Source organism: Miniopterus schreibersii (genome assembly GCF_964146895.1).
Source record: "Miniopterus schreibersii genome assembly, chromosome: 14".
Lineage (NCBI taxonomy): Eukaryota > Metazoa > Chordata > Mammalia > Chiroptera > Miniopteridae > Miniopterus > Miniopterus schreibersii.
In genome coordinates, this window is record NC_138114.1 from 23,793,777 (window position 1) to 23,804,042 (window position 10,266).

At 41.0% G+C, this 10,266-nt stretch overlaps 1 protein-coding gene across 17 annotated transcripts in view; it reads left to right on the plus strand.

Annotated features, from left to right (window-relative positions):
- The window catches only part of JMJD1C (jumonji domain containing 1C), a gene marked incomplete at its 5' end in the record, with an annotated part of 199,030 nt that extends 197,969 nt beyond the window's left edge, over positions 1-1,061 (plus strand). For 16 of the 17 annotated variants that reach the window (XM_081157778.1, XM_081157779.1, XM_081157770.1 and 13 more), the window contains one exon: positions 157-1,061. In XM_081157778.1, coding sequence (XP_081013904.1) covers positions 157-246 — 90 coding nt within the window. In that variant the 3' untranslated portion in view covers positions 247-1,061. The remainder of the gene's footprint in view (positions 1-156) is intronic. The other variant, XM_081157774.1, reaches the window with a different exon arrangement.
- Between the last annotated feature and the right edge of the window lie 9,205 nt (positions 1,062-10,266).

The following is a 10,266-nucleotide window of genomic DNA, read 5'->3' on the forward strand; positions in this document are numbered from 1 at the left end:
TTAACTTTTGGTTTAACATTTTTTAACTTCGACATTTACTTTTCCTGAATTTGGATTTCCATTTAAAAAATATTTTTAATATAGTGGTTTTTATTTAATTTCTGTCCAGTTGAAGTGAGTAGAAATCCTAGCATCATTCTAAAACATCTCTTTCAGGTTAAAAACATCTTGTATCATGCAGTCAAGGAAGTGGTAAGAGCTTTGAAAATACATGAAGACGACGCAGAGGATATGGAAGAAAATTAGGTGTGTTCCAGTTTGCTGTTTTTAGGCCATTGAAGTGGGATTACTTACTCTTGATCGATGATCTGTATGCACACTGACTTAAGCTTCATAAAACCATCAGTGCCAAGAAATTCTCTTTGTAGTAATTACTTGTTACTGACCCCACAGCAGTACAGCGTAAGTCACAGCTCCTATGATTCAATGTTAGTTATTAAAACAAGCTACATTTAAAAAGCAGCACTTCAGAGCTGTTTTTGTATTATAGTGTATATGATGTTTGTGAAAATGCCAGATTTAATGATGTATTTATTTTTGGAAAAAAATACAAAATTCTATGCTCTATTGTTGATCAGGTGTAAATGTGACCTTGTACAGTTTGCTAAAATAACGGTATTTTTCACTACACTGAGACAGTTACTGTGAGAAGAGGACACACCAGCTGTTGCCTGCACTTGGGAAATTGCTGACTCGCACAGCATTCATGTCATAATCAAAAAATTACTGCCAAATAATTGTAAAAAATGTAAAATATAAAGTATATAAAGCAAATACTAATACAGACACTTCAATATTTTGTTGAAGCTATTGACTGTACAATTAAACATTTTCAAAAGGTGTAATTTATTTAAAATTGTCTCATTTTGGTAAAATTTATGTGACTTTTAAAGCTAAATATTAAACTTAATATGCTATGTAAATATATACATATATACATTTAATGATGTATTTTTTTAAAACATTGGCTTGCTTTTATTTGTTAAGTGCAAGTGTTACATATGGCTTTGTACATTGAAGTTGAAAGGGGTTTTACATTTTCCATTAAAAGGACTTTATCAAAAATGGGCTTGCTTCCTTATTATCAGGGTGACCGACAGCATTTTCTTGTGATCCCATGTTCTTTTCTGAAACATTTCCCCCTTGCCTTTTGATCTTGTAAGCTTTTTTCAGCTTTCTTCAGACTTTATGGGCCATAACAAGTAAGTGCCTCAGCTTACTTGCCCTGACTAAAAAAGGAATACAGGTAATTCCATTATTTACTTATGAACACATTTCATTGAAAAGGGAACCCATAAATGAATTTAAAATCTATGATTATGAGAGTATGCAAAATTTTTTTTTTTTTTTAAGATTTTTAGAGAGGAAGGGAGGGAGACAGAAACATCAATGTGAAATCGAAGCATTGATGAGCTGCCTCCTGCATGGCCCCACCAGCACCACCGTAATCCCGCAGTGTCCGTCCACGGGACGATGCCCAACCAACTGGACCACACTGGCCAGGGTGAGAGCATGCCATTTCAGATACGTTTCACAGCATGATAGCTGCCAGTGACTGTTGGGGATTGGAGGAGAAGAAGCAGCAGGTAGCAGAGAAGAGCCTAAAGTCGGTTCATCTGGATTGACTATAATTCTACTCATTGTGTGACCTTGATAAGTTGCTTTAATTTGGAGTCTTGGTTTTAATAGGTGACTACTATTAATCACTTAGTTGCCTGAGGTTCATATAGTCCTAATGATTTGGATTTTACTGGAAACATGTAGCCCTCCATTGGCACCTGCAGGATGTTGAGGGGACAGCCTTTTTTTCCTTTTTATTAAAATTTATGGGGGTGACACTGGTTAACAAAATTATACAGGTTTCAGGTGCACAATTTTATAACACATCATCTGTACACCGCATTGTGTGCTTACCACCCCAAGCCAAGTCTCCTATAGCCTTTTCCTCTCATCTGGAAAGCACATACTTTAAGAGAAAAAAGTGGTAAGGCCACATGTAACCTTGCAGGTTGCTTAGTTTTTATCCTGGTATGTCCACCATCTTTTCGCTCTGTGTAGGCTATTACTCCACTCTCCACTCCAGGTGAGGTTCAGCCAGGAATGGGGGCAATTACATGGCACATTAATGCCCCACCTGGCACAAGGGTTAATGGGATGGATGGCGACTACTTGGTAGGGAAAAAAAATTAGGCTGTTTGTGATCAGTATATTAAGGAAACATATTTTCAAGAATGCTTGAATTTTCGATATCCACATTTAAGCTTGTGAACGTTACTTTTAAACATACAATTAAAGCTGATCATCATTTGCTCTACTGCTAACACTTGATTACAGTTACTTTGGAGCACAAGTTAAATGGCCTAAAGTAATATACCTAAAAAAGTGCTGCAAGTCCTCGAGCAACAGCATATTCTGATGCAGTGGTACCTTGGTTTTCAGATGTACTCTGTTCCAGAAGACCATTCGAGTTCCGAAACGTTCGAAAACCGAGGGATCCGCAGCCGATAGTTAGGCCTCAGGATCTTGCCCTCAGTGGAAGCGATGTAGCTAGTTCAACTTCCGAGGCGTGTTCAAGAACCGAAGCATTTCCGGGTTTACGGCGTTGGTAAAATGAAATGTTTTTCAGCGGAGACATTTGAAAACCGAGGTACCACTGTAAACCCCTTGTTTAGGAAGTCAGCGCTTCTGCTGCTGATACCACAGGCTAAAGCGTACAGCATGCCGTTCTCCACCAACAGCTGAGGCGGCAACAAATGCAACAGGCATCACAGTGAATCCATGTGATACAACTGTACAGATCAACACTTCTCTGTAAAAAAGGGCTTTGGCATTTTTTCATAGCTTAATAATTAAGGTGCGTACATTGAAGTCAATACATGTAGCTAGCCTTTCAGACTAAGCTATTCCGTGTACATAAGTACAAAGTATAACCTAACAGACATGGGAAGGAAACTTGTAGTTTATTCTCCATTTAACTTAAAACACTACTGTAGCCCGGCCGGGCAAGGCTCAGCGGTTGAGTGTCAACCTAGGATCCAGGCGATCAGGGTTCGATTCCCGGTCAGGGCACGTGCCTGGGTTGTGGGCTTGATCAATGACTCTCACATCGATGTTTCTATCTCTCTCTCCCTCTCCTTTCCTCTCTCTGAAATCAATAAAGATATATTAAAAAAAAAAAAAAGTAAAACACTATTGTAGTTGAATGTTAAAACAAGAGCAAGTAGTGAGCATGTTATGATTCCAGTCCTTCACTCATTCACTACTGTATATAAAATGCCAGCTGTGAGTGTTACGGGCCCTTTTAAGAGGTCCGACACTGACTACCCTCGGGTAGTGAACATCCTAAGATGACGCTAAGGGTGCAGCCTTCCTTGCTTTGGATCAAAGTCCACCAGTTCTACCTGGTCTGTTTCATCAGTCTCTTCTGCTTCCTTCCTCTTAGGAAGGTTTCCCAGCCAGAAATATGTTTATCAGGAGAGCCGTTCTCAGGAAAGTTGACCTTAAGTTCAATGGTTACGTGACCTCTTTTTTAATCCTTACCTGAGGATACTGCTTTTCAGAGTGGAAGGGAGAGAGACACATCGATTGGTTGCTCCCACACGAACCTGCAACCAAGGTATGTGCCCTTGGCCAGAGTTGAACCTGGGACCCTTCAGTCTGCAGGCCAACGCTCCTAACTACTGAGCCAAACTGGCCAGGGCTACACGACCCTTTTCATATACACAGTGTGCCACACTATACTTGGCACACTAGATATATATCTCCATGCTTGACAGGTTGACCTGGGTGAGCGCTGACAGTCATGGTTTGGTCTGGAAGCCACACAGCGCTTCAACCAGCTGTATGTCCACAAACATGCAAAGGTCATCGAGTGAAAGCAGCATGGTCCTGATCTAAAACAGTATCTGTTGGCTCCAGTCCTGGGTTTTGGCCCCCTTAACCATGTAACCTCATTTTCTGGCCACCTTTCTCGCCTTTGTCAATGTGAACTTTTAGAATCTTCTGTCGCACTATCGTCCTTACATTGGAGCTTTTACGTTTATCTTCAGGACGTATCCATCCCCCATGGCCTTGGCACTCCGTGCGCACAGACTGAATCTGCTGAACCAGTCCAGGTCCTATGCCGTGAATTCTTATTTGCATGCCAGTACTTTGGCAATTTGGGACAGTACTCTACTCTCTTCTTACCACCTTGGCCTTCGTATTTACAAATCTCATTCTTCCGCAGAGCTAGTTTTTTGGTTGCACCATTGTATAAATCCAAGATTACTGAGAGTTGATGCACATTTGCTTTGTACCTCTCCTTTCCAAAAAGCATATCAAAGATGTCCATGCTGATGTCTAATGTCATATAATTCTCTTTTCTCAGAAAACACTGGGGTTGAGAAATCTGTTTACACTCTCCATTTGGATTCTCATCAGGGTGCTACTTCAAGGCCAGTTTCCGCTAAACATTTTTCTCTTCTCTCTGGGTGGCACTGGGTCTGACCTCCAAAACTGATTTCTTTCACCTTTTCCTACAGCCAGTGAGCAGGTGGGGCTGGTGTGGGGGAGCAGGAAGGAGTGTAAGAGAATGGTTTAATTAGCATTCTACAGCTGTTCAGTATACTATTCACTATGAATTGGGGTATAGCAAATGGCCAAGACACAAAACTATATGCCACCAGGTTTGTCACCGAGATTCAGACTCAGATTTTTTCTTACTACAGAAGCTATGATACCTTGAGTTACACCTTGAAACCGTATCGGTACAGGAACTGAGAGGTATATAAAGTACTTTGGCTCTCGCAGCAATCAATCTGGTTCTTTTCATGAAAGCAGCGACTTTCAAACAAAAATGAAATGTTGGTCCGCGTTGGGTCACTGGCTGCATACAAAGTGAGTTTCCTTTCTTGACTGGGGAGATTTTCACAGCTGACTTCAGCTGTTCAGTCAGTTCTTTGTAAGTGAGCCAACCAGCTGCAGCTAAGACTGGGGGAATGCCTATCTTTTCTGTGTCTGGTCTGTGAAAAAGACCTTGGCCCTGGGGTCAAGGAAGAGTATATTCCAAGGATGTGTGTTTTATGTGTGGGTCACTGCTTTCCTGCCCCCTAGACTATGACCCCAGATTTGACAGATTATGAAAGATCTGCATAGCTGGGTCAGTGAACAAATTCAAAATGAAAAGGGGAAAAGGAGAGTCAGGAAAGTCCCCTGCCAGCATCGTGAGGATAGTAAGTGACTCACAGGTCCTTTCAAACTATTACAGAACAGAGGGGAAAAAAAGCACAGGACCAAGGTAGGTCATGCAGGTTTAGTCAGTAGGAATTCATGATGAAAGGGCACGCAGGGATCACGTGCCTTACAAAGCATGAGAGTTACAATATGGGCTATCATTGCAGGACAGGTCGATCTACTTACAATTTATTCAACATCTGTTGTGTCTGGCATTGGTGACGATAAGATTTCCCTCAGAAACCTCAGGATTGTGCCATCAATGATGAATACTACGGACAAGTATATAAAAGTACATGGAGGTGTGATACACATCGCCTGGGGTTAGGGAAGGCTTCAGAGAAGGTATTTGCACAACCCTTCAAGGGACAGAAAAAAGGGACATCAAGTGTTGTGGAATATATCTAAATTGCCTTCTAGCCCTTTTCCATGGACACATTAGCTGTCTGAGATTCCAACACCCTTTCAAAAGTGACTTTCAAAATAATTCACTCTTCAACTCTGGTTCTAAGGAGCAGAGGGGGAAGGAGCTGCTTCTGGAACTGCTGTTATAAGAGGTGAATGAATGTCAAGTAGACAAATCCCTGTCAAGGATAAAGTTCAACTGGTGACTTCCAGGATATGTCATAGGCATTTTACATTCTATAATTAAAGAGTACAGATTATTCTCACACCAGGCATCTAGAGACACTGCGACAGCCTGAGGTGCTTTTCTCAGTCAAATGAAATTTTAGCCACCCTAATGTATTTATTTTACCCTCTAGGTTTTTGGAAATGGGTGACTATGTGTAGCATATATGAGAACTCTTCAAAATTTAGTAACTACAATTATAATTATTATGTAATTATAACTATAATTGAATAACTTTTTGCAGAAATTAATTATGTGGAACAAAAACTTTCAGTATTTTGTTCGTAAACTTTTTGCAGATGTAAAGGGAAAACACCAGCCTATGACCTTTTGGGAAAGGAGAAGGAATCCTATTACAGTCAGTTCCTAAAAATCACTGTACTATGAAGAGTCCAGTAAACACCATAGCACTTAAAGGGGGACAGGATGGGATCTGAGCCTAACATTCAAAAACGTCATCAGTGTACAAAATAGATCCAGACACAGAAGCATGGAAAACACTGACGAATCTCAGAGGAAAGGTGGGGGTGGGGGAGGGAAGAGATTAACCAAAGAATTTACATGTATATATGGACACAGACAATAGTGTGGTGAAGGCGGGGGGGGGGGGGGGGGGGGGGGGGGGGGCGGTATCTGTAATACTTTCAACAATTTTTTACAAAACATCAGTGACATTCAAAAACATATATATAGTGGTTTTACATGTTTAATGTTTAAGAAATATATTAACACTACAAATAAACATGGCACTTTACCTTGACGTTTGCCTTGGAAGTGGGCATCAGGCGGCTGCAGCTTGTGGCTAAGATGTGAAGTGGTGCATGGAGGGTTATCTGAAATTAGAAAGTGGTAACATGAGATGTAGACGGATGTGGCTCAGTACCACCAGGAGGGTTTAGGGGGTGCAGTTTCCTGCATTGTTTTTCTTGCAGACAAAATTGCCCCTTAAGCAAACACAAAATTCTTATGCTCAAATTGTTCCTGACATGTTAATTATGTTGGGACACATCTGCATCTTCAAAGCAACTGGTTATCAGATGACCTGATCCACCATCTCATATCCCCTCCCGGAGGGGAAATGAAAGCAGCAATTAAGCTCATTTCGATTGAGCCCCATGACAAATGGTTATGTATTCGAAAATGTACAAACTCTAGAAATTGTAGTCATGGGAAATTGCTGTCCATCCCTGGTTAGTGGGGCTTTTGGGGACCTACGGAGGGCGTGTTGGTACACCACCGTCTGCTTTCATGCCTGCTGCTGGGAGCCCACACTTTGTTCCAAGTATTCCATTTACATCTTTCCAACCAGTAGCAGCTTATCAAAATTTTCAAGTCAGATGTTTACCCTTTCTCATGACTAGTGTTGTTCCTGCTGTTTAACATGTTTTCTGTGGGCTCAGTGAGTTAAAGACAGGTTTATTTAAAAGGTAGAAAGGGATGACCGCTAATTGAGTCAACCTCAAACTGCTTCTGATTCTTAAAAATCTCTGGAGTTTTGTTGCTTTTTTTCCTGATTTATCAATATATTTGAATAAACAATTTGGGAGAAAAGGGAGCGCCTATAATTTCCCTACCCAAGGGTGACCAGTTATTGGCTTACTTCTCACAAATCTTTTCTGTTTTTCCCACCTCACAGAGCAGAGACTATTATATGTAAAAGTTGGTATGTTGTTTAACGTTATCCTAACATTTAAACTGAGTTGAAAAACTGAGCCAAAGACAAGTTCAAATCAAGTCTTGAATTGTGAGCCTATGCATTGTTGCCAGTCTTCTAATGAGTCTGTTTAAAAAACCCAAGAGATACCTCAAGTACTATGTTGAACCAACTTCATTTAAAGACTAAACGAAGGTCCTTCTAGAATTTACAACACCCAGGGTTTTGGTACTTGACTACCTAAGGATGAAAACTGGTCTATGACCCCATTGCCCCATTTCTTGCTGCCTCCATTGAAATGTATTTACTTTTAACTCTGAAGCTAAAGGATTTTTGTGGCAGTAGTTGACATGTTTCAAATAGCAGAGTTCCTCCCTGAACAGTCATTTCCTCATGTGAACAGGGAAACAAATATTTGATCTAAAGGCAACACGAGACCTGTTGGTGGCAATGGAGGCCCTGGGACTTCATAACACTCTCAGTAGCAAGACCTGCGTTTAGGGAATTGACTTCAAGGGAGCATAAACACCAAGTCAAGAACCTCTTTCCCAGACCACAACCTCCTTTTCCTACCTTTTTCTAGAAACTATCCCTTAGGGAACCCCTAGGAAGCTGTAGTCCCTCAGTCCTACCCTACTTCCTAATGATCTAGACGCCTTTGCCCTCCCGTACATCTGGACCCTGGCAACCTTAAAGATGCTCTCATTGGTATCCTTGCTTCCTTCACCTTTTGTCCTGACACACCAAGGATACCCTCTCCTGTTCTTCCACTTTCATATCTACAATAGAGAAATAAGCCAAGAACCACAAAACTGGTGCCAGCTTCTCTGGGACCCTTTTGGCTACTAGGCAATCCTAACCTTGAGAGCATACACTGAATATTTCCCATTCCTCAAGATCATGACCGGACCCTGGCTTATACATGTCTATAAACCACTCCTGAATATGAGGATATTTACTAGAGTAAATTACTAGAGTATTTAGTGACCAAGGATTTTTTAAGTCTGCAGCCCACCAAACCCCCTTTGACCCAAGAAAAGCTCCTCATTGTCCACTAGATGGCACTGTTCATCAGCCGTGACTCTTAAAAAGGACACAAGTTCATCTGGGACAAAATAGACAAATCTAAAGAAACTTTTTAAATGGCCATGCCACTTACTCCAGCAGAGGTCTCCAAATAGGCTACACTGAGATGACAAAAATGTGATAAAGATCACTTTTGATCTTTGTATATATAGCCTACTGGCCTAGAATGGTTCAGTAACTATTATTACAGCTCATGTCCTGACAATTCAAATTAGCAGACTGCCTCGCACTAGCATTCACCTTTTAAAACAACAAAACTTGAATCACAGCTCTCCAAACAAAAAGGAATACCACAAAAAATGCACGGTAGGCTTCTTACAATTGAGCGTGATGATGAACTCAGCTCTCCCAAGTGATCTCCAGTTTCCTGGGAAGCCGAGTGGCTGAGGCGCAGTGGTATAATGTGTCCCTGAGGAGAGATGTGAATGACCAGGTCCCTCGGCACCAGCAGAACCACAATTCAGCTCCCATGTGGCCCAGTGGAAACAGCACAGGACTGCTAAATCAGACCGCCTTCCTCTTGGCTCTGCTCCTAATCTGGTATAAAACGTCACATAACTCATAACTTTCTGGGCCTCAATTTCTTTCTTTTGTAAAATAATAGATCTTAAAAGCCCTAAAAATTTTATGACATCCAAAATACATCAAAACAAAAAAGTACCTAGGAAGTGTTAAAAGCAGAAAGATAATGTATTTAACATTTTGAATGAACTCACCTAGAAACAAAATATTTTCATTATTTCAATAACCTTGATAAGACAGACAATGGCTTTGAAGGAACTATTTTGAAATGCCTTCTTCTGACTCCCTTTTCTCTTAAGCGTTGTTTCGAGGTAGTATGGATTACTTGTGGTCATCACGGCGGCACAGCTAAGATTCTTACTACATACTGCTTGCTTTCTGAAAGCAATGTTTGCTTTTTAAATTTTTTAAATGTTTTTATTGATTTTAGAGAGAGGGAGAGGGAGAGATAGAAACATAGATGAGAAACATCTACATCGACTGGCTGCCTCCTGCATGCCCCCTGCTGGAGATTGGGCCACAACCCAGGCACATGCCCTGACTGGGAATCAAACTGGTGACCTCCTGGTGTGTGGGCCGATGCCCAACCACTGAGCCACACCGGCTGGGCCTGAAAACAATGTTTTTTGTAACACTGAGAAGCAGAAAATAAGAACTCAGGATTAGGCTTTCTGGGCTTTTTTAATGCCCAGCTAGTTATCTGGGTTCAATGGCAAGAGGCCACCACTAAGGGAAGACAAGTCTGGCTAAACTTCCTGTACATGTATAATACATTATTTGTGGATGCAAGCTATTCTTAAATCCCTCTCAATGCCTTAAACAGTGAAGAAACAAGAACACCGAAAAACCCCAAATAGGAGATAAGCCATGTGCCCGGAGGCTAGGTCCCACAACTGAGTGTAACTAGGTGTTTTTAAGTATCTACTCATTGTGCTAGGATGCTGCAAAGAGATACATCATCTTGGTCAAAAGGCACATACAGTCTATTAAGAGACACAAATGCAAAACTTAAAAACCAGATATAACAAGAGTACTAAATAGTGTGAAGACAACCTTGCTTCAAAGACAAAGGAAAAGATTGGTTCAGTTAGCATGCGTTTATGGAAATGCAAGAACAGGGTCCTGTAAAATGCACGTCAAAAAGCTAACAGTAATGAGA